The 25,879-nt window shown below is 41.4% G+C and overlaps 1 protein-coding gene across 1 annotated transcript in view; it reads right to left on the minus strand.

The window, feature by feature from the left end:
• Positions 1-25,879, minus strand: part of ptprr (protein tyrosine phosphatase receptor type R) — a 129,751-nt gene that overhangs the window by 95,336 nt on the left and 8,536 nt on the right. Inside the window, exon 2 of the mRNA XM_003221163.4 lies at positions 13,853-14,160. Within this exon, the coding sequence (XP_003221211.3) occupies positions 13,853-14,160 (308 nt within the window). The remainder of the gene's footprint in view (positions 1-13,852; positions 14,161-25,879) is intronic.

The following is a 25,879-nucleotide window of genomic DNA, read 5'->3' on the forward strand; positions in this document are numbered from 1 at the left end:
CCCTCCAGACTGAAGGTACTGTTGCTTAATGCCAGATCCGTTAATGGGAAATCTTTAATTATCCAGGACCTAATCCTGGATGAGCGGGCGGATCTGGCGTGCATCACCGAGACCTGGTTGGACGAGCTGGGTGGGGTAAATCTTACCCAGCTTTGTCCTCCGGGTTTCAGGATGCACCAGCAGGCCAGGCCTGGAGGGCGGGGAGGTGGGGTTGCGGTGGTCTTTCGGCAGTCCATCGCCCTGGTCAGATGCGCCGTACCGCAATCCGCTGGGTTCGAATGTCTCCACTTGAAGGTGGGTACCCGGGACAGTTTGGGGATTCTGCTAGTGTACCGTCCACCCCGCGACACAGCAGTCTCCCTGCCTGAGCTTGCAGAGGTGGTCTCTAGCGTGGTGCTGGGTTCCCAGCGCCTCATGGTCCTGGGTGACTTCAACATCCATGCAGAGGCCACCTTGACTGGTGCAGCTCAGGACTTCATGGCCGCCATGACGACCATGGGACTGTCCCAAGTAATATCGGGTCCCACTCTTCAAGCTGGACATACACTCGACCTGGTTTTTGTTGCGGGCGACGAGTTGGTCAGAGTGGAAGAGCAAATTATTCTTCCATTGTCATGGTCTGACCACCATCTGATCAGTCTAAGGCTCACTGTGCCCTTAAACCCCCACATGGGTGGTGGACCGATTAAGATGGTCCGCCCCAGGAGGCTAATGGATCCCGAGGGATTCCTGAAGTCTCTTGGGGTTCTATCTGCCACGGAGGCTGACGATTCTGTCGATGCCTTGGTCGCTCGCTACAACAGCGAGATGACTAGGGCAATAGACACGATCGCCCTCGAACGTCCCCTTTCGCAGTGTGGAGTTGCCCCGGCCCCCTGGTTTACTGGGGAGCTGGCGGAGATGAAACGTGCGAGAAGGAGACTAGAGTGTCGCTGGCGGAAAACTCAGGACGGCTCTGACCGAACACGGTCGAAGGCCGCTATTAGGTCCTATTGCGTGGCGTTGCGAGCAGCCAGGAAGGCTTTCTCGACTGCCCGCATCACGTCTGCAAATAACAGACGTTCGGAGTTGTTTCGGGTTGTTGGGGAGCTCCTCCACCCTCCTGGGGGCGGGGAGCCACCCGACTTCTCGGCAACTCGGTGCAGCGAGTTCGCTCACCATTTTGCAGACAAAGTCTCTCAGATCCGCTCTGACTTGGACGCCGGCCTTGAAGCATTGCCAGGTGAGGTAACCGAGGCATCTGTCTGTTCGATCTTGTGGGATTCGTTTCAGCTTGTGCGCCCTGATGATGTGGACAAGATCCTCGGGGCTGTGAGGGCGACCACCTGCGCCCTGGATCCTTGCCCATCTTGGCTTTTAAAACAGGCCAGTGGCGGGTTGGTTGATTGGTTTATGCCTATAATTAATGCTTCGTTATCACAGGGCAAATTTCCATCTAGCCTAAAGCAAGCTGTGGTTAGGTCTATCCTGAAGAAGGCCTCTCTGGATTCGACCAACTTAGGCAATTATAGACCAATCTCTAACCTTCCATTTTTGGGCAAGGTCTTGGAGCGGGTGGTTGCCTCGCAGCTACAGGGATTCTTGGAGGATGCGGATTTTCTGGACCAATCACAGTCTGGCTTCAGGCCTGGGTTCAGTACTGAGACGGCTTTGGTCGCCTTGGTGGATGACCTCCGCAGGGAACTGGACAGGGGGAGTGTGACCCTGCTGGTTCTCTTGGATATCTCAGCGGCTTTCGATACCATCAACCATGGTATCCTTCTGGGACGGCTCTCTGGGATGGGCCTTGGGGGTACTGCACTCCAGTGGCTCCAGTCCTTGCTGGAGGGCAGTTCCCAGCTGGTGAAGCTGGGGGACACCTGCTCGGACCCCTGGCCTTTGACCTGTGGGGTCCCGCAAGGTTCTATTTTGTCCCCCATGCTTTTTAACATCTACATGAAACTGCTGGGAGAGGTCATCCGGAGTTTTGGAGTGAGATGCCATCTCTACGCGGATGACACCCAACTTTACTACTCTTTTCCACCTAAAGCCAAGGAAGCCCCTCGGATTCGGGACCAGTGCCTGGCCGCTGTGTTGGCCTGGATGAGGGCGAACAAGCTGAGATTTAATCCTGACAAGACAGAGGTCCTCCAAGTCAGCCGTATGTCTGACCGGGGTATTGGGTGGCAACCTGTGCTTGACGGGGTCGCACTCCCCCTGAAGGCGCAGGTCCGCAGCTTGGGGGTCCTCCTGGATTCGGGGCCGACGCTTGAGGCTCAGGTGTCGGCCGTGGCCGGGAGGGCCTTTGCACAATTAAAACTTGTGCGCCAGCTGCGACCATACCTCGAGAAGTCTGATCTGACTACGGTGGTCCACGCCTTAGTTACCTCTAGACTGGATTATTGCAATGCGCTCTATGTGGGGCTGCCTTTGAAGACAGCCCGGAAACTGCAATTAGTACAGCGCTCAGCAGCCAGGCTTCTAACAGGAGCAAACTACAGGGCGCGTTCTACGCCTCTGTTTAAGGAGCTCCATTGGCTGCCGTTTGTTTTCCGGGCCCAATTCAAGGTGCAGGTGTTGACCTACAAAGCCCTGAACGGTTTGGGACCCACCTACCTTAGAGACTGCATCTCCCCCTATGAACCTGCACGATCTCTTCGCTCTTCGGGGGAGGCCCTTCTCTCGCTTCCACCACCTTCGCAGTTGCGGCTGGTGGGGACGAGAGAGAGGGCCTTCTCCGCTGTGGCCCCCCACCTCTGGAACTCACTCCCTAGGGAGATTAGACAGGCCCCCACCCTCCTTGCCTTCCGGAAAGGCCTTAAAACCTGGCTTTTCTGGAGGGCCTTTGACGATTAATTTTTGGGGTTGATTTGTCTGCCCATTTAATTAGAGAAGGTTTTCCCATGATTATTGATACCTTGCTGAGGACTACTGCCACGAAGCTACCTTCTCCATGTAGCCCTCTATTTCGGCCTAGAATTGTTTAGCTCCTTGTTTTTAACATGTGATGTATGTATTGATTGTATGACTGCTTTTCATGTTGATTTTACAATGTGTAATTTGTCACTGTTTTTATTATTGCTGTGAGCCGCCCCGAGTCCCTTCGGGGAGATGGGGCGGGATATAAGAATAAATTTATTATTATTATTATTATTGCTTCGAAACTTGGTGAGATTTTTATTGGGGAATAGGAAAATCTTTATTTGCTTCTTGCAGGCTTGCCAGGTGTTGTGCAACCCTCCTTCTGGAGTCTTGTGCTGGCCTCCATTTTTAACGAGACCCCCAAATCTTTGAGTTCACATTATGTGTTTCCCCTGAAACCTGATTACTCTCGTTTATCCATGCATGTCTCCCTTGCCGTCAGTGGTATTTTCTTCAAGTGACACAATACAGGGGGCAATGTTGAGCCATTTGACAGACAGTAAGAGCATTCAGTTTACATTTCCTCTAGGCCACTGTAGAAAATAAACCTGCATTATAGATTCACCTTCCATGGTTTTTTATAAGTTCATCCCAGTGATATGTTCTGCTTCCTCCAACTGATATATTAATGTTTTTTTCTCCTCCCCCCTTATGTTTTAGAAGGAAGATGACAAAAATAAAGCAAATAGGCCTTAGGGATGTTTTAGTGTACATTCAACTGTAACACAATCTTTTCTGCCATCTTCACAAAGACTGATAGCAAACACAATGCCAGCATAATAGTTCATCCCACAATTATGCTTGCTGAAATGCACTGAAGGAAGTGAAAATGAAACGAGGCCAAGCCATGCAGTCTCTCTTCTAACTTCTTTGTGCAAACAAAATAGAGAATGACAGAGCTGGAGAGAGAAGCTGGGGGCTACCAAAGGCTCCTTGAAATGCATGCAAACACACGCTCTGCCCATCAGAATGATTCACAAAAAAAGAGGCAGCAGAGGCAACTTTCCCCTCAGAAAGGATCCTGGGATTCATGCATTGTATGTTTTGAACAACTAACAATGCCGTGGAACTATGCCAAGAAGTCATAAAAAAGAAAGCAGACAAATTGGAGGAAGAGAGGAATTACAATAACATGAAGTTAACTGGCAAGAGGCATGCATATATATAATGACCTACTTCTACATGTAGGTCATGTCTTGATAGATGTACACATTTTACTTTCAGGGGCAGGAAATTATATCTGAAAGTTTTTTTCTCTAGTATTTGTGAGATAAACCATTATTTGCCTCATTAGCCTGAAAATGACTAGACTTTTACTGTTTTCTAAGAATGTTCTTTCTCAGGGAGGAGAAAATCTCTTGTAGAATAGAAACTTAGAAGGAAGCGTGGGAGATTTTTCAAGCAGATAAAGGGTATATAGAAGATGGAGCAGACATGTCCTCTCATGTGTCAGAGGGCAGGAACAGAAACTATTGAAAGTTTTAGCTAAGCTTTGGGAGTACTTATAGGAACTCAGAGGGTGGCATATTTCTATGCTCTCCAACATTTCACATATGAAAGCTGGACACATGTGGCCAAGTTTGGCAAAAGTTATAAATAAAGAAAATACAAACTAGGAGAGGCTGCAGCAGTTTATTTTTTGCCCGAGCATATTGGGAAGGGCAAGAATCCACCCTTTCCTCTCCTCCCAATGATTTAATTGCGTGCAATTACTTTAAACTCAATATGCAGCAATTGAACTAAATTGATCATAAAGGGGGGAAATATGAGAAGGAAGAATAAATATGGGAAATATGGAATGACAAAGTATTAATTGAGACTATTCCTGCCAACTAAGGGCAGTAGGCAGGTACTTCCTTTTTCCCTGTATAAATTCAACTGATTTCACCAAATCCAGAATCTAACTGGACCAATTCAAATTGATTAAAACTTAGTATGTAAAAGGATCCTGTAGTACCTTTGAGGCTAGAGTGTTGAAGGACATTGTTGACAGAGTATGGCATATATCCCATTGGAGGATGAACAAATGAATGTACCTCTAATTTTTTTGGTGATATGATTGGATCCCTTGATGTCATTTCCTAAGTAGATGTGTGTACAGTGTTGGCATTTGGGCTTACACCCATCTCCCCATCCAACTTATATGTCCTTCTGTAGTTAAGCAATTGATTGAGAGGCTGCCTGTAAAGTAAAATAAAGACCTGCCATCAAGAGCCTTTGAGAGATCTGCATTATTGTCCAGAATAGTTCAGTGCAGTTCTCTCATTTGGAAACACTACACCAGAGGATCAATGAACAAAAATTACATATTAGGAATGGAAAAACACCAGTTGCAGAACACATCTCTCTGGACATTCCATCTCTGACCTCAGAGCATCTGTCCTTGAACAACAATGACAAAAGCTACAAAGGAAGATTGTAAATAGAAAAAATGGAATTAGAATATATCCATAAATTCTAGTCCATCAACAGTTAGTTAAACATGGACAATGATACTACACTTATTATAACGCTAGTTAAGAAAACAGACTCATAGAGGCTCTCTTGGGACCTCTTCAAATGGGGCATTTTTGCCCTGTTTTGCCACTTTGGGTCACAGCAAGGATGGGGCCTGCTGTGAGCCATCACACGACACACCACAGGCCCCACCCACTTTCCTCCTAAAGTAGAGGAGAAGCACCAAAAAGCACTTCCCTTTTGCCGGTGATTGCCAGGGCAGCAACACAGCCTGAAAGGGATGGGTGAACAGGTCCTTGGACAGCTTATCACATCTCTTTTTTGGTTTTCAGCCACTATCACACTCGATTTCAAGGACTGTGTCAACCATACATTGGTTATATAAATAAACATAAACATAATAATTATCATTATCCTCTTTTTTCCTTTTGCCTTTGTCCTACAATGATCATTGTTAAAACTGAACTGGTCACTGCAGCATCATATCCACAGGTGAATAAGAGCGGGAATAATCTAAGCACAATCATTTCCCCTGTTATCTGAAGATCGTTCAATTGAGAAAGTTCTCAGTTTTTATTCAGTCACTTCTGTAAATTCTGAATCACACAGGGGAAACAGCAGAGTACAACTTTAAGTTGCAATTTGGTTTGATCCAATGTTCATTTTACAAAATAAAAAGCTTAAAGCAACCCACTGTGACATTTTGAGAAGGCATAGTTTAAACCCAGATGTAAAGAGTACAGAAGCTCTGAATATTTGAAGCCTACTTAGAGTGTAATCATATTCTTCTTAAAGCCCTCAGAAATTATATTCCTGTTGCTCTTGACAGAGAAAGTGAGAAGCCGCAGACAAGACCAATATTTTCTTGCATCAGAAAATCTCTCAAGGTTCCATCAAATTTCTCTGATAAAAAAATATCCCTCAGTCTCACAGCGCATACAAATAAAATGTTTAGCAGTCCTCCAGGCTGAATCTTGAGATTATCCATTCCTATTGGTTCTTGACTGACAGTTTCACAAAACAATGCGTTTTGGCTCAGTTACGCCCACAGAATTCTGAGCATTTGCCATGTGTTTCAAGGAAACTGTTATATGGCAAAAAGAGAGGCTGTTTTTCTCAGCATTCCTATTATAATGCAAATTTATCTCTCAGAAAAACAACAATTGCTCACCACCTCTGCTTGCACTTTTCAAGTACATAAAACTAAATTGGATGCAGAACTTTTTCTGCTGAAAGATCTTGACAATGTTCGAAAGAAGTGGAAGGTCATGGGGGATTGGTGAGGGCGGGGTGAGCTAATTTCCCAGACTTCCTTTCTGAATGTCAAATTAACTTCAACTTATGGTGATCTTATAAATAAGGGACCTTCAAGAGACACTGCTTTTAACAATTCTGCTCAGTTCTTGCCGATCTGATACCAAGACTTTCTTGATTGAGTAAATCGATGTGATGCAGTCTTCCTCTTTTCCCATTACTTTCAACTTTTCCAATGATTGTTGTTTCCAATGGAAAGACTTCCCTATTCAGTTATCAAGTATTCAAGGAATATAATTAACAGTAGAAACCATTAGTACAAGCAATTACTCTCTTGTAAAGCTGGGAGTAACACAAAAGGAAGAAATTAGAGATGTGTGTTTCAAAGGGGGATTCCATTTGCTCCATATTGCAGACACATGGTCTCTATCTGGATTACAGCCACAGTGGGGAGAAGGGTTAATCTCCTGACTCAACAATTCACAGACCTTTACCTTCATCCTGGCTTCCAAAAAAGAATGAATGTCACTCCATGTAAAAGATGTTGGTCAAAATCCAACTTAAATGAAAATGTGAAGTATGTGCTTTCAAGCTGTTTGTCAAATGATGGCAACCCTATGGATTTCTAGAGGTTTCATAGGCATCGAATGTTCAGAGGAAGTTTCCTCTTGCTTTCCTCTGAATATAGGCAGTCCCTGAGTTACAAACATCCAACTTACAAACAACTCATAGTTAAGAATGGGGGTGAGACAACAGGAGAAAGAAATCTACCCCTAAAAAGGGAAGTTAACTCATGAAAGAGTTACCAAGGGGAAAGGTGTATCCACTGAAGCTTTATCACCAAGCATTGGTTCCACAACAAATAATTTTTTTCAAAATCCAATTATCACAGTCCAGCAGTTGATAGTGGAATGCCTAACAGTTGGTGGTGGTTAGTATACAGAAGGCTTGGCAGGATCATGACCAGTATGTGGGGATGTTGAAAGAGTTGGGCATGTTTAGCCTACAGAAGAGAAGGCTGAGAGGGAACATGATAGCCATCTAAATCTAATCTAAATCTAATCTAAATCCATAATAAAAGCAAAAACCCATATGTGTGTATGTGGCATGGATGTCTGTTCACACAGATAGCCTCCGGCCTCCACAAACAGGCTATACTTCCCAGGGTTAAAAATCTAGCAAGTCACTCTTTCCCACTGACATTGTGGTTACAGCGAGCGCCATGAAAATGCAGCCCAAACCCTGCCAATGTCCTTCCCAAACACTACAGCCCACCACCCAAGGAATGCTTTCATTTGGGGACAATTTCCTCCTACATTTTGCTTTTTCTTCCACCACAGGCAGGCATCTCAGGGTTCTCCATTGCTGTGAAATTTGCATGGCCCCGCCCACTGCCCTTTCCTTTCCAATCTCTCTGCATAACAAACAGAGCAGAACTGAGCAGGAACTAAACTTACTGGAGGAGTTTAGGGATTGACTCCACATGGTGGAAATTGTAGTTCACCCTGCATCAAGTCAGAGCACTGTCATTCCTACTGGGGAATATACAAGAGTTGTAGTTCACCTACAGATTTGACTACTGGTGGGTTTGGAGGGGAACTGGACTGGAAGTTCAGGAGTAGTAGGTACTAGGATTTATAGTTCACCTGCAATGAATGAGCATCACACTTGGCACACAGAGCCCCCATAACCAATACAACATATTGGACAAGTTTGGGGGAAAGGGCGTTATAGTTCACCTGCAGCCAGATAAACACTGACCCCCACTGACAATGCACTAGGACCACACTTCACACAGAGAAGCCTCATGACCTACTGAACATACTGCAGGTATTTGTGGGAAGGGGCCTTGATTTTGGGAGTTGTAGTTCACCTCCATCCAAAGACCACTGAACCCAGCCAATGACAGACTGAACTTGGCACACAGACTGAATATTGCCTGGTGTGAATACTAATAGATATTTTGGGACAATTACCCCAGGAATCTGGAAATTGCAGTAGTTCACCCCCATCCACAGAGTACTGTACCACACAATTCTGGGAATTGTAGTTCACCCACTCCAAACAGAATACATAACATTAAAAGACAAATAATACCATTCTCAAATGACCCAGGCCCCAAGCTAGTGTATAATAAATATGTGAGCGGAAGTCATAGGGAGGAGGGAGCAAGCTTGGTTTCTGCTGTCCTGGAGACTAGGATGTGGAACAATGGCTTCAAACTACAGGAAAGGAAATTCCACCTAAACATTAGGAAGAGGGATCCTCTCTCCTCTGCAGGAGTCTACTGTATCCCATGCAGCTGTGGACAAGTCTACATAGGGACCACCAAACGTAGCGCCCAAACACGAGTCAAAGAACATGAAAGGCACTGTAGACTCACTCAACCAGAGAAATCAGCCATAGCAGAGCACTTGATGAACCAACCTGGACACAGTATATTATTTGAGAACACAGAAATGCTTGACCACTCCAACAACTATCATGTCAGACTACACAGAGAAGCCATTGAAATCCACAAGCATGTGGACAACTTCAACAGAAAGGAGGAAACCATGAAAATGAACAAAATCTGGCTACCAGTATTAAAAACACTCAAAAATCAGATGGGAAGCAACACTCTGAGGGCAGAGGAGCCCCAGGGATGGCTAATGACTCTGAACAAAGGATGCCCCTAGGCAAGAGATGAACCTTTCCAATGCTAATTAGGGCGATTAACTGAAACATTAGCGCTGGCTTCCAACTGACAAAGGACTCTTGTCACACCCTGGACTTTCCACAGATATATGTGCCTAGTTTATCCATGCCTCACAACCTCTGAGGATGCCTGCCATAGATGTGGGTGAAACGTCAGGAGAGAATTCTTCTGGAACATGGCCACACAGCCCAAAAGACATATAACAACCCTGTGATCCCGGCCATGAAAGCCTTTGACAACACATTAGGAAGAACATCCTCACTATAAGAGCTGTTCGGCACTGGAACTCTCTGCCCCGGAGTGTGGCGGAGGCTCCTTCTTTGGAGGCTTTTAAGCAGAAGCTGGATGGCCATCTGTCGGGGGTGCTTTGAATGCGATTTCCTGTTTCTCGGCAGGGGTTTGGACTGGATGGTCCATGAGGTCTCTTCCAACGTTATGATTCTAAGATATGGAAAGGGTTAATCTTCCTCCTGGTTCTAAAGGGCAGAGTAATCTGCATGTAAGAACTTACAGGTGGCAGCACTTAAGGGTAGAGGCCTTCAAGAGATAGGATGCAGCTGTGATCAGCTGCACAAAAAGAACCTAGCAGAAACTTAGCAACCATAGTGAATACTATTGATATAAGCCAGTGCATAATAGGGTTGTTCAGGGGTGTCTTTCAGAAAGAAATAGAAACTCCCCTGTGAAGGCTTTCGCATCCCCCCTTTCACACTTTCTCTAAATTGTTCAAAGAAGCACCCGTGAGTCTCTCTGCTCTTCCATTTTTATTAATCTTCTGAGCTGAATGAATATCTGTATTATTTAAATTATTATAGTAATGTCATCAACCATTGAAAAGGGCACCTTTCAGAACAGAAAGTTGGTACAGTATATACTGTTTTCAATAAATGAATAACAGTCTCTTGTGGGAACACAGGAAAAAACTGACTGGAGAGGTTACTTCCAAGATTTCCCTAAAGGCAAACTCCTCATAAAACTGTTCCATTTCCTCCAAAAGGGCATGCCTAGAGGGGAACTCCTCTGTGGATCTTCCTTGGAAAAAGGTCAGCAGGAAGCAAAGCAGAGATTATTGTTGTCCTGTCACTCCAAATTGAGAACAAGCAAGAAATAAACGAGCAAACAAATAGAGAAAGTGCACGTGAACAAAACAATGTATTATTCTTCAATAGTTTTGAAAAGGATTATTTTTGATAAAGAAAGAACATTCAGATTCTAAACCCCAGATCTTTCCCTAACTACAGCAGAGTCTCACTTATCCAACGTTCTGGATTATCCAACACATTTTTGTAGTCAATGTTTTCAATACATCGTGATATTTTGGTGCTAAATTCGTAAATACAGTAATTACTATATAGCATTACTGCGTATTGAACTACTTTTTCTGTCAAATTTGTTGTCTAACATGATGTTTTGGTGCTTCATTTGTAAAATCCTAATCTAACTTGATGTTTAATAGGCTTTTCCTTAAGCTCTCCTTATTATTCGCTTAACCAACATTCTGCTGGCCCGTTTATGTTGGATAAGTGAGACTCTACTGTACTTGTAGACCGTTTCCCTGGAGCATATGAGAAAGAGTATTGTCCAGGCCTCTCTTAAGAGTTCCCTCAAGAAAAAATCTTTTCATAAGATTATTCCATTTGGCAGTTGACCTTCTCTCCATAATGAGCTGCTGAGATACCTTTTATCTCCTTCTCAAAAAGGCAATACTAAACAAGATGGGTCTATGGATAGAGTGACAGAAGGTTTCAGATTTTAAATAGAGGCCAGCCGGGTGCTTAGTTAATTCACACTGCTGGGCCCAGCCATTGCAGCCCATATGGCATTTGCTCAGCCTGGCTTTCATCATGATCGCAGCAACTGCAGCCTTTGCATTGTGCAAATACATTAAGAAGAGAAACTCAGGTCTCCTGCAAGGCAGATAATGGCAATTTAATAGGGCAGTTATGTAAGAATGGCCAAGTGCAAATGTGCTTCATTCAGGCATCAGGTATTTAAAAGCATGTAATATGCATTGGAATCACACTGAACAAATGGAAAGAGCTCTGGTATTTCCTCTTTGAAACTCCAGGTTGCTATATAGTACTTTGCCCTGTTATAAAACAGCCAGTGCTGTGTGGGTAGACACTCCCATCTTCTGCCTGTGAGGCACAGCCTTACCTAATGCTCATCTGTGTGGAAAAGAGCTCTCTTAATAGGACCGTCAAAGTCCTTTAAGGATTCTGAGAATAAGAAGCTAACCTAGGTAAAGGTAAAGGTTTTCCCCTGTCCAGTCATGACCAACACTGGGGGTTGGTGCTCATCTCCATTTCTAAGCCTAAGAGCCAGCGTTGTCCATAGACACCTCCAAGGTCATGTGGCCGGCATGACTGCATGGAGTGCCATTATCTTCCTGCCGGAGCAGTACCTATTGATCTACTCACATTTGCATGTTTTTGAACTGCTAGGTTGGCAGGAGCTGGGGCTAATAGCGGGCGCTCATTCTGCTCCCAGGATTTGAACCTGGGACCTTTTGGTCCGCAAGTTCAGCAGCTCAGCGCTTTAACACACTGTGCCGCCAGGGGAGAGACATCCGGATGTTTTAGTCCATAACTCCCATCAGCCCCAGCATGGCCAAGCATAAGGATATTACAAGAGCTGCATTCTAAAAAACTTGTCTAACCATTTGTAATTGGCAGAGATGACGTCTCTTAAACAGGACTGGCATGCCTGTTATCTCCACTGCTTCTCCTAAAGTAGCCTTCTCTACCACAATGTGTCCGAGGATTGTAAATGTTTGTTAAGATATTTTGACATGGACAAATTTAAAATTTAAATCAGTTTTCTACTTGTTGGGAAAGATTACAAGTTTTGAAAGCTTCAATGATTTTTCTCATTTTGAAAAGGTGTGTGTGTGTGTGTGTGTGTGTGTGTGTGTGTGAATGTCGCTAGATTTGGTAACACCCAGTGCAGTAACTCATGGTGTTAATCCCATGGACTTCCTCCAAGACCAGACCAGAACACAATGTTGTAGCATTGCAAACAATGAAACTACATGATTCAAAACGAGTATAATTGGGTACTAATCACAGCTCTGATTGGAGGGCATGCACATTAGAAAGTTCATTAGCATAAGAGTTTTAGCCTTGTAGGTACAGCAGAGTCTCGCTTATCCAATCTTCACTTATCCAACATTCTGTATTATCCAACGCAATCTGCCTTTAGTAGTCAGTGTTTTGTAGTCAATGTTTTCAATACATTGCAATGTTTTGGTGCTAAATTCATAAATAGAGTAATTACGACATAATGTTACTGTGCATTGAACTGTTTTTTCTGTTAATTTGTTGTAAAACATAATGTTTTGGTGCTTAATTTGTAAAATCATAACGTAATTTGATGTTTAATAGGCATTTCCTTAATCTCTCCTTATTATCCAACATTTCGCTTATCCAACATTCTGCCCGTTTATGTTGGATAAGTGAGACTCTACTGTATATTGGTATAGTACATGTATACTGGGGTAAACTGAAGTTATACAGGTATTTTTTTTTAAAAAAATAACAATTTTCCACCAAAACACTTTTTCCCATAGACCAACTTTTTAGTTTCACATTTTCTTTTTCTGTTACTAGGTGTAGAATTGATTTAGAACCTTTAGAATACAGACGTTCCATACATTTTGACAGACTGAAGACATTGGCCAAGTTTTTCTTGTGTACCCAGGACTATATGGGAAATTAAAAGCAACTATCAAGTTTTTTCAACTAATTTCTGTGTTTCAATAGATTCAACTGACAAGGATCAGATAATATCTATGTTAGAGAAGATGTTTTGGAAATATATTTTTTAAACTAACTGAATGGATTAATCTTTCAGCTTTTGTCTTCCCACCTAACTGTTCGGCAGTGGTGCAATGGGTTAAACCCTTGTGCTGGCTGGACTGCTGACCTGAAGGTTTGGTTGCTAACCTGAAGGTTGCCAGTTGGAATCCGCGAGATGGGGTGAGCTCCCATCTATCAGCTCTAGCTTGTGGGGACATGAGAGAACCCTCCCAGCAGGATGGTAACACATTTGGGCACCCCCTGGGCAATATCTCTGTAGTTGACCAATTCTCTCCCACCAGAAGCGACTTGCAGTATGTTCTCAAGTCACTTCTGACATGATAAAAAAAGTTCTATCTTTTGCCTCATAGTCTGCATAGGAGTAACTGAAATGTAGAAATGTAATATTTCTGGAAGTATAAGAAAGTTGTAGCTTTCAAAATATCTAGTAGCATCACTGAGTTTGTTAAGGACTAATTTGTTAGATCCATTTCTTAACTACTAACAATTCTATATATATCTGGGCAGAAGGAAGACCGATTAAATTCAATGGGACTGCCTGCCTGGTAAGTTTGTCCAATACTCTAGTCCTTTTTTAATCATCTACCTGAGAATTCTGTCCAAAAGTGGCTTTTTCAAGTTCTTTAACCTCTTAAAACAAATTATCACCAATAGCATTGAAGTCAACGGTGGATGACCTATGCCATAAGAACATGACATTTGTAGAAAAAGCGAGGAAACTTACCACGGTGATCACATTAGCAGGTGGGATGGACAGATTTTCCACTTCCTGATCCTCTCCATCAGTCATAGCTAAGAGACTGAGGGACGGGTCGTGTGCAGGTTGAGAGAATGCTGATTTCACCATAATGGCAGAGTGCAGTTTGCTTATTTTTGCCTTGGAAGGCAAGTAGAAATTGGGCCCATAATCCTTCTGATCATTGGTATCCAAACTTTTTTCTACACTTTGCACATGGTGGTAAATGAATATGGGCTTCCTGCTCTTTTTTTGATGAATTGCCAAAATATGGTCATTGTCTCCTGAAAAGCAGCCTGCAAAAGAAGACACACACATACACAAGAAAAAGAAAACAATGTTGAAGTTAAAAGGGAGGATCCTGATTAAAATGACTCTATATTATAATTTCTCTGTTCTGTTTAATGACAGAAAAAACCCATTTGATTTTTTTAGCTTCACTTGGCATTTTATGAGAGTGCATGACATTGTGAAACAGAACAAAACCATTAAATTACAGTGCTTTAGGTTTCTTCAATTCTTCACCATGTATTTGAATTGTTGAAGTATGCTTCATGAAGTGATAATTCTGTTAACATTTTCATTTAACTCGGGTTATATTTTAAGTCTCATAAAAGCAGCACACACACATACCCATTAAAGAGTAGCATTTTTGTGAATTCATGGCCATATTATAACTAGAACTTCAGATTTTAATTGGCAATTTTTTCTCTAATGTTACTACTCTACTTTACATCTGGGATTCTTGCTTTCAAATACATTCCCCATAAATGCTGCTAAAGAGAATGTTTTTTCTTGTTAATGTAATGTGTACTTTGCCTGTTAATTTAGGGAAAGTACAGCACAATTGTTTGAAATCAAAATTATTCCACAATTGCCTCCCAGTTGTCTGGTTTCTATCTTATATAGAAAATAGAGGGTGACATAGAATTTAAAAGCAACCTTCCCCATGACAAGATAAAGTACTGGAAAGAGAGGACACATATTTGGAGCTAGTGAAAGATCTATTGCAAATCTCTAAATTTCCTTGAAAGCAGACAAGTGACAAAGACCCTTCGATGCTTGGTCTTGATTTGCATGAAAATCAGATCATCCTCTAGCTATCCCTGATTTTCAGTACTTAGTGAACACAAATCATGTGGAGGTTATAGCAAATGGAGATCAGTAAATCCACAGTTCTCCAAAATCACAAAAGCATTAACCCATAAGAGCCTAAAAAGGTCTACTGTAAAAAAAAAAAATCGTGTCAGGAGCAACTTGAGTTGCTTCTGGAGTGAGAGAATTGGCCATCTGCAAGGACGTTGCCCAGGGGAGGTTTCTCTCATGGAAGGCTTCTCTCATGTCCCCGCATGGAGCTAGAGCTGATAGAGGGAGCTCATCCGCGCTCTCCCCAGGTGGGATTCGAACTTGGCAGCCTTCAGGTCAGCAACCCAACCTTCAAGTCACGAGGCTTTAATCCACTACTCCACCAGGGGCTCCCTGCTGTAAAAAATTACTGTACATCCCAATTTCCTAGATAATTCAATTACTGTTGTTGTCTTTGTTGTTTCACAGATATTTAGTTGAATAGAATCCTGCTTTTTATTGTGACAGAAGTGAATTGAGAACATACTGCAAATCACTTCTAGTGTGAGAGAATCAGCTGTCTATAAAGACATTACCCAGGGAACGCCTGGATGTGTTACCATCCTGTGGGAGGTTTCTCTCATGTCCCTGCATGGGAAGCTGGGGCTGGCAGAAGGGAGCTCACCCTGTCTCATGAATTCAAATCTCTGACCTTCAGATCAGCAGTTTAGTCGGCACAAGGGTTTAACTCATTGCACCACCATGTGTCAGAATCAGGAAGCTCTCAGAATAAAAGCATGCTCACAAAGGCAATTTCTTGGACACAGCTTTATTTTCCTTCTTACTACTGGCAATAGAAAGACAGCTCTGAACAATTCTCCCCAATTTCTGTGTATATCATCCTGCCGACCCATGACTCCTCCCACTATCTAGTCTACTAGCTACATTCCATTCCCACCAAAGATCCTATGGTTTCTATCCCCACCCCCACCCCCCACCCCAGTCCAGATGGCCCTTATCTGAGATAAGCCTCCCCCTTTCAACAGCCATGGCATGGGGTGGAGGAAGCAGCTCAGCTCAAGCTGGTACGGACACATCCTAGAATCACGCTAATGAAATGTTGAAGTCTTTCATGGCTGGAATTACTGGGTTGCTGTGAGTTTTCCGCACTGTATAGCTATGTTCCAGAAGAATTCTTTCCTGACTTTTCACCTGCATCTATGGCAGGCATCCTCAGAGGATGTGAGGTATATTGGAAACTAGTCAAGTGGGGTTTATATATCTGTGAAATGTTCAGGGTGGAAGAAAGAAAGCATGAGGACAATTTCAACAAAAAGAGAAAACCACAAAAAATGAACAAAATCTGGCTATCAGTATTAAAAAGGAACTCTAAAATCAGGACAGTAAATAAAGAACACCACTCAGAAAACAAAGTAATTCCAGACATGAATCAATCAGGGCCAGCTAACTTCCCAACAAAAGATTTCCCCAGGCAATAAGCAACCAGACCTTGAAAGTAAAAGGCTATTTGATGCTAATCAAGGTGGCCAATTGAAGCATTCACACTTGCTTCAAACAGACAAGAGTTCTTTCTCCCACACTGGACATTATTCCACAGATGTATAAATCCCACTTGACTAGTTTCCAACAAACCTCATTACCTCTGAGGATGCCTGCCATAGATGCAGGTGAAACGTCAGGAAAGAATGCTTCTGGAACATGGCCATACAACCCAGAAAACTCACAGCAACCCACGCTAATGGTAATTAAATCACTGATCTTCAAGGAGTGAGTCAGGGCCAGGTTCTATACAACAGTCTGCCCTATCATAATATTTGAATCCATACTCAAGCATGTGATTACAAAATTAGGAGGCCAAAAGCAATCTCTCCTCTTAAGACTCTGGATGCAGTGTTTCACAGGGTTTGGACCTTAGTCATATAAAGTTTTATAGCTTATGGCAAGCCCTTTGAATTGTGCCCAGAAAGGAAGTGGAGGAGGAACAGTATATGTGTTTAACTTACCGCAAACAAATATGCATGATAATCAATCTAAACCATAGTTCATGTTAGGAGAAAGCAACGGTGACCCTCTAGAATAGATGTATTCAACTGCAGTCCTAAAAATCCATTGACATTGGCAATGCTGGCTAGCTCATGGGTGCAATAGGGCAAGATGGTAAGAATGACCTTTATGTCTTTGGATCAAGTGAAAATACATAACACAGCAGCAAGCAAATGCATCCTGGGATCTATTAAACAGATTATCCTTGTACTTGGAATCCAAATTTTCCTTTGTTGTCAGCCATTTGGGAAGCCTTTTGTATATAAATCTGTTTCTGCCAGTTGGGCTGTGAAGCATTGGACTCATTGGCTGCCAGGAGACAACTGCACACAATCCCTCTCTAGGCTTTAGATTTGAGGTTGGAAAGGGTTTAATATAGCCAACAATTAGCGTTCCCAAATATGTATTTTCCTGAACCTTAAGATACTCTTCCGTAGAAGTATTAATGTGCCATCTTCAAATGAAGTGAAGCAGGTTACTGCTAGGATCTTTTCAGCCATGTCATGGCTTTCTTGACAAGGTTTTTCTCTGCTGCCTTCTGCAGGGTGACAGACCAAACATTCTTATTGACTCTCACTTTTAAAGTTTACGGGCCACAGATGTGATCTCATGTTCGTGCCATCTTGAATGAATTGGAATTCACCCTTATAACTGCAGATCAGATAGAATGAGCAGGTTCTATGTCTTTTACTCAGAAAACAGTTCAAATGATGGCAGTGAATCTTGATACTTGTAAGTTTCCAAACAGTCAGGGCCAAACTGAGATGGAAGGAATAATGCATAACTTCTGTATAGGAATTCAAAGTCTGATGCATGACCCTGCTCACTTTGACTCTTGTGGTGTCTTTTTCCTCATAGGTTTTGCTGAAATTGAATGTATTTGGCCAACTTCTCCATTGGGATATCATATCTTGGAAAATAAAAGTTTGTTTTAAGTGCAGAAGAAGGTTAAGCACATTTTGTATAGTAAAGGTAAAGGTTTTCCCCTGACATTCAGTCTAATTGTATTCAACTCTGGGGGCTGGTGCTCATCTCCATTTCTAAGCCGAAGAGCCGGCGTTGTGCATAGACACTTCCAAGATCATGTGGCCGGCATGACTGCATGGAGCACTGTTACTTTCCCACTGGAGCGGTACCTATTGATCTACCCACATTTGCATGTTTTCGAACTGCTAGGTTGGCAGAAACTGGGGCTAACAGCAGGAGCCCCCCCCCCCCCCCGCTCCCCAGATTCGAACCGCCAACCTTTCGATCAGCATGTTCAGCAGCTCAGTGGTTTAACCCACTGCGCCATCAGGGGCTCCATATATTTTAATATAGTTTTCATTAAATGCAATTTTTATCAAGCTGTTTTTGACTTAAAGAGCAAATAAGATCTTTCTTCGTCCAAACTCAGATTGATCATGCATTTTGCCTATGTAATGAAGTTTACATGTAAGTGGCCTGGAAAAGGGATATAAAATGGAGAATGGGTTTCACTGATTACCAGATTGACAAGAAGAAATACTGATGAGGAACGAATTCCCTCAATTGAAGTAGACAGCCTGAAGGGAATGAGAGTTGTTCCTTTTTTATTTATAGAATAGGAGTTGTAGCATTAACTCAACTTTGGTCCATAATTCCCATCAGACCCATTAACTCCATTAACTCCACTTTAAACATGTAAGTTATTTATGTTGTCCTTGAATAGCATAACTGGAAAGAGAAGCAGCAGAATTGGGACATACCCACACAGTGGATTGAACAGAACCAGTGGTTTCCTGGCATACCATACATATTATAAGACTAGTTAACATCCTTGTCTTGGTTCCCAGCCAGGATCTCATTACATTCCAAAAATCCCCTCCATCATTCATATGGTTATCTACTCACCTTGGCTTTAGGCAGTGTCTTTTCTCTCAAGTTGTCCTCCAATTATTATTGTTAAACATGTACTTGTCACCTCATTACCATACCCATAGATTTTGCATTTCCACTACTATTCATACAACTATCTGCTCATTCATGGGCATAAATGTATGTCTATAAGCATTGCATTCCATGCATCTGATGAAATAGACTCGGTTTACAAAATCTTATGCTACAAACCTATTTTTCTCATTTTGTCTCAAAGGTGCTTCAATATACTTTTGCATACTTATGTTGTTGTTGTTTAATTAGGAATACAAAAATAGGGTTGTTGTGTGTTTTCTTTAATTAGGAATACAAAAATACTTTTGGCTAGGGGTCAAATTGATCTTGGGAAAGCATGTCAAGGGTGCATGCCAACTTCAGGCAGGGCCATTTGCTCTCAAATGAGAGAAGGAGGAGAGAGTCTTTTGGAAGGACCAGTCCTTCTTAAATTCTTTGGCAATTGTGCCTTGAGCGAAACACTGACCTCATAACCCAAAATTGTCAACAAACAGCTGCAGCAGCACACGTATTCTGGCAAACTTTAACTAAAAGATTGCATTTGAAGTTTATGTTGCTATTGTTCCAAATGGGAGTTTTGCCATGATTGGTTCATGCCTCAGGGGATAGCTTGGTCTAATTGTTAGACCAGGCTTGTACAATGTGTATGCTTCTATATGTGTTGGACTACAATTTATATGATCTCCAACGTTATTTCCATTATCAGTAACCTTCCACAGGGAATACAAAGGCTTAGTCTGTGCATTGGAGGTTCCTTGTTAGGGATCTCCGACTCACTTTCTAGAACCCCAGAAAGAATTATTCTGACACCATTTAAACTGAATCCATTTATTCCTCCTAGCGAGAAGAGATCCACTGGATCAAAGAGACTTAAGTGTCTGTCGACTTAATGTATCAATTTCATTAAATTGGATTTAATCCAGTTGGGACTAACAATTGGATTTAGTCATAAGTAAGGCAACGCAGCATCCCGCATAGAATGGAAGGAACTGAAAGAAGAAATTCTAGAGAAAGAGTTGTGGAAGGATTCTTTAACTCTTGAATGGTGGCTATACTGTGTCCGATTCTGAGGGTTGGTGCTCATCTCCATTTCTAAGCCGAAGAGCTGGTGTTGTCCAAAGACACTTCCAATGTCATGTGGCTGGCATGACTGCATGAAGCGCCATTACCTTCCCACTGGAGCGGTACCTATTGATCTACTCACATTTGCATGTTTTTGAACTGCTAGGTTAGCAGAATCTGGGGCTAACAGCGGGAGCTCACCCCACTCCCCTGCTTTTAACTGCTGACCTTTTGGTCAGCAAGTTCAGTAGCTCAGCGGTTTAATCCGCTGCGTCACCAGGGGAAGTGTAGTCCAACACATTTGAGGGGTTGTCACCTTAGGGAAGGACATTATATGATTTTTCTGGAATTGTATCTCTGAATTTGGGCTATTAAAGTCTGCAATAATAGGGATCACTATGGTTCTTTATTCAATAGCCCAAACTTCTGCTCTTTAATTAATATGGTGCAGTCATAGGAAAGACTTACGGTGAACAAGCATGAAACGCAGCTTACAGTTTTCCTGTATCCACTCCAGAAAGTGACAGGATAAGGATTAGTTTGTTTTAATGAGGTTCAGAAAAAAGCTACATTGGCAATGTTCATCTTACATTTTTTGTAATATTCTTTTTTCAAACAAAAGATCCCTGATCAAAAGGTTTCATAAGATTTTTCTGAGCCAGGGCCTTTTCTCTTACATGTACTGTAAGCAACGGCACTGATGTAAGAGGACTTTAGGGGCTTGACTCAGAGTCAAATGATGTCAGTGGAAAGTCTTCCTTTGATATTAGGGCTTTGGATCAGGTCATACCTGTGAGATCAGAATTTGGCCCCAGAATGGCAACTCACACAACAATCACCTTTGAATAATCCCCAAACATGTCTACTTAAAAAAAATGGTACAAAACATGTTTGCAATTGTCTGGCTTGCTTGACCACGCAGAGTGGATGGAAATGCTTAAGAGTTGTTTTATGTGTTTCCTAGTTGTCATCATAAAGTCTGTGAAAAAACAAAAAAAAGAGCAGAGTTTTTTGTGTGGATTGTTTTAAGCAAGAGTTTATACTGGCACATCTTTTGCACATATGCACAATTGCAATGCGCCCAATACTTCCTGGAGAAAAATAGCATGAAAAATGTCAGCCTTGCCTACTCTGTATACAAAGAGATTTAAATACTACTTTATACATTTGTTGCAGCCTGGTTCCCCAACTGTGGGATGAACCCATGGCCATTATATGCTCTGGTCAAGATCTTATACTTCTTGTTGCTGTTGCTGTTGTGTGACTTCAAGCCCTGTCAGAATGATGGCAACCATACAACAACTCTATCATAGCATTTTTTGTTGACAAAATATGATCAGAGAGAGTTTTGCCTTCTTTTGAGTCTGAGAGCATTTGACTAACCAAAACGATTGAACCCTGGTCTCCATGATCCTAGTCCAACACCCAAACAACTATAGAGAAGCAAAACAACACACCAGCCTTATCTCTGAAACAGCACCAATCCTATTTCAAAGGTGGTGGTGGTTATGTGTATGTGTCTGGAGACATACAAATATTGTAGCATTAAATTATTTTAGGTTTCTTTACTTGTGAAAACTGTTAACTATTTTTGTCTTTTAAAAATATTATTTGCTAGACTCTCTACAGACTCCCTGTGTTTTATTCCCACTTTCCCTTTACTGGCTTCTTCTCTCAACCAACAAGATCTGGCCTACTATTTCATCCTCTAAATTAGACATTTTAACATCTGGTTTCTAATACAAGAAGTAGAAATGTCATTAAAACGACACTGGGGGTACTCCAAAATGACCCTCTGCTATAAACCTCTTCATGACAGATGGTACTTCTTGCTAAGTCTTAGCAGCTAAGAGAACAGACTGGCTTTTCTATCTGTCTATTACATGCACTTAGCTGCTAGAATTACTAATAAATGAAGGTCTCAATCTAATTCTTAGTCCTAGTTAGAGAAAACCCAGTGAACCAATGGAATTTACCAAAAGGTCGAAATGATCTAATTCCCATTGTTTCAATGTATTCCATCTAATTGGGGCTAACAACTGGATTGAGCCTATAGCTCTCAAATTTTAATCAGATTTGTCAACTAAACTTTCAGTTGATTGACCCAATTCATACTTGGGAATCAAATATAAAACTTGAAAAGGCTATTGACAGTTGGTTTACTTTTATTTTTAAGTTTGTCCTTGTCCTAGTATATTGCTGAAATAAGAAACGAAAAAGGGAAAATTATTGCTATAATTTCCTTCTAATAATGAGCAAAAAATTATTTATGAAATAGCTAGTTTTCCAATACTTGTCAGTATCAAAAGTTGAAATATGGAAAATCATTTCTTGATGAATTTTTGATGTCTATCTTTTTAAACTCTGTCCTGTTTTGGAGAAAAAAGTGAGGTATAAAGATGAAGAAGATGAGGATATTTAGAAGGTATTAAGAAGAATGTGACAATGAAATGATGATCAATCAGTTAAAAATGATTAATAAACTAATATTTTAAATAATGGAGCGAAAAAATTGGTCTCTTGATGGCCTGAGTGAATGGTTTTCAATCATGCTATAAATGGTCTATGAAAGGGCTTAGGGGTTTCTCACTGTTTTGGGGTTCCAAATAGTTTCTGTATTTTTGCAAGTTATATAACATTGTTATTTAATGTTCTTAGGTAACTGTTTTGAGTACATGACTTTGTCTGTTATTTGTCAATATTGTTTTCTTATTAATGGATTTAATAAGCATTTGTGCTCATGTTTTATTTTGAACTGAAATCCCACCCTCTTAGAATCATAGAATTGGAAGAGACCTCATGGGCCATCCAGTCCAACCTTCTGCCAAGAAGCAGGACAATTGCATTTAAAGCATGCCCGACAGATGGCCATCTTGCCACTTCTGCGAGCGGGGGCATCTTGCCCCTTCTGCGCATACAGAGCTTCATGTATTTACCCGAATGAAGAAATTATTTCTAAAATGTAGTGGGCAAATGTTGACAAGCATAACTGCTTGGATACCACATTTATTATCACCATTGTGTTGTTTTTATTGCCTCCATCACATTTTGGACTTTTCAGTGTGACATACATGGAGGTAAGAGCCTGTGTTAGGTGAGCCATTCTGAGAAGGAGATTTCAAAGTGTGCTTGGAATAGCTTAGCTTCCACTTGTATTAGTCTGCCATTGAAAGTAAAAGGCATAATGCATCAGACAGGCATTGCTCTCTTCCCTTCAAATCACATAACCTAACCCAATAAAGCACAAATATCTGATTTCATGGGCAGCTGTACTGAAAGCTGCTCAGAACGGCAGTGCCTCCTTCTCCCAATTATCCTTTTGTTCCTAACTAGACACACAAAAACACAGAACCAAATGGATGCTTAAAATGATGCTAACTGTTCAACTGAATATAGAACCATCTGGAGCTGTCATCCTTTGCATTTGTAATATCTGCTTAACAAATCCATCTCAAATGACCAGAAGGTCACATGGCAAGAACAGACTGATGCCTGTATTCGTCCACCAAAAATAAAAATAAAATTGCATCCATAACAAAGCTCTTCATTTTGCATATCAAACATGCATGTAAAATATGCACAGTGAGAGAATGAGAGCGCCTTCAATACAGTAAAGCCAAAAAGAAGAGGGAGGAGAAAGTAGAAGACAGGGGGGGTGGGGGGTGGGGAGAAAAAATAGATCACTGGGAATGAAATAGTTATATGTACCTAATTCATGAACTAACCAATATTTAGAACATTCAAAAGAAGGAAAGAAGGCTTGGCTTAGTTCCCCACTCCTGATTATACAAATGCATGTCATGCTCAGGGTGTAAGCGCAGGGTAACCTGATCTTGTGGACAATTGGATTTCTCTGGGTATACTTATGTGAATTAAGAGTTGAAGGATTGGTCCCTAATGAATTCAGTCTTATGACTCACTACTATACAGAATATTGATTTATTAATGTAATGCAAAACGTGGATGTTTCCAGAAAAAGCCACACCAACAACACATTGAATAGGATATATTTTTATATAAATCCCAAGAATCCATGATTCATAGTGAAAATCACATTACTTCTCAATAAACATAATTTGGATTCTGATTCTATCTAGAGGTATTTTCACACATGAACAAAAGACCACAGATCCTCAAAGGCTAGCCTAAAATCTCTACTTCCCACATCTCCCACATAATCTTCACAAGCAGATGGTTTTCACTGAAGACACATGAAGATGTTTTTATGGACTGTGTTCTCTTACAGATTCCACCATCCATGACTTGAATATATTGTATTTTAAATAAATTTCAAAAACCAAATTTTGATTTTGTCATTTTATATATGGGACACTATTTTACTATGCCTGAGCATCCATGTATTTTAGTATCCACAGGGAGTCCTAGAACTAAACCTTAGAGCAGTGATTCTCAACCTGTGGGTCCCCAGGTGTTTTGGCCTTCAACTCCCAGAAATCTCATCCAGTTTCTAGCTGTTAGGATTTCTGGGAGCTGAAGGCCAAAACATCTGGGGACCTACAGATTGAGAACCACTGCCTTAGAGGATACCAACAGCCCACTCTATAAACCTTCCAATTTCCTGAGATCATGTTCCCTGTGCCTACAACACATGAGGAAAAAAACGCTGAGCTTTTGGAAGTAATCATTCCTAGATCAGATGTGGAAACTATTTGGCCTTCCATATGTTGTTGAACTGCACATCTTGCTGTCCATCGGAATTGTTTCAATATTGTGCAATTTTAAAGAAATCCATACAACAAAATAAACAAAGAAACCTTTTTAAAATAAGTACCTTTTATTTAAATCTTGACTAGCGAAGAAATGATCTTGAACTCTTTAATATTTTGTCTTCTGGCAAACTGATAGTTCTCTGTGTTTTATTTAGGACTGACAGAATATAAGAGTTTGGAAAACTGTCAAAATTCTTGAAAATCATAATTGTATGTGTATCAACTACATACATAAATTATCCCTGGCTCAATATATTTCATTTTTATTGTTACCCTTTCCTCTTGTTCATCTTCCCTTGGTTTTTATTATTGTTCCTATATTGGTTCTACTCAGAACAACTTTTCACTTCCCTCATTTTACAAAGACTGTCGAACTTGGAATCACATCAGGATCTAGCGGGCAAGGGAGGTTTGACTTCGGACCTCTTCAGTCCAGATGGTTGTCCTCTTTAGTACAATGGTATTGACCCTTTGCTTCTATAGTGAAGTGTGTACTTGGTTACTTTACCATTGCAAAGCCAGAAAACATATGTTGCAGTACATGTTTCCAACTGTAGTAGGTATTACCTATGGTGCAATTTGGGCATGGTGCCTTCAGAAGTGTTATCTCCACTCACATAACAAGGGCATTGTGCCACCACTTCATCACACAACATCTAGTCAAGAGACATATTGTCATACTAGACCTAGATCAACATTTTCTCTGCCAACATTGTTGAGAATTGTTTTTCAGTATTAAAAGGAAGAAGAAAAATAAACAAACCAAAACCAAATAATTGTTCGATGTATAACTGCCAAGACCATTTCCCACACAGCAGGCTTGTTTTGATACCAAAGAAATAACTTTGCTGTATGTCTACTGAGATTTCATTTGAGATTATAGTCTGTATCCTCCTAGCATAAATTTATATTCTAATAAATTTTCAGCAGGGAGCCTTCTGCAGCAGAGAAAATTTAAGGGATAATGACTGGAAAGTGTTTCAATTAATGAATGCTATGAAGCAAAATCCTAAGCACATTTCAAAACTCTGTCTGCTATGCTCATTTTAAATCTCATTTTCATATGCACAGTAAATTTACATTGTACCTAGCAGCATAATTCCATTCCCCTCTCTACTAAAATAATGCTATGATAAAAAATTACGTTGCTGTTCAATGTACTTGAATCATGCCAACCGATCCA

This window comes from Anolis carolinensis, chromosome 5 (genome assembly GCF_035594765.1).
Source record: "Anolis carolinensis isolate JA03-04 chromosome 5, rAnoCar3.1.pri, whole genome shotgun sequence".
NCBI lineage: Eukaryota > Metazoa > Chordata > Lepidosauria > Squamata > Dactyloidae > Anolis > Anolis carolinensis.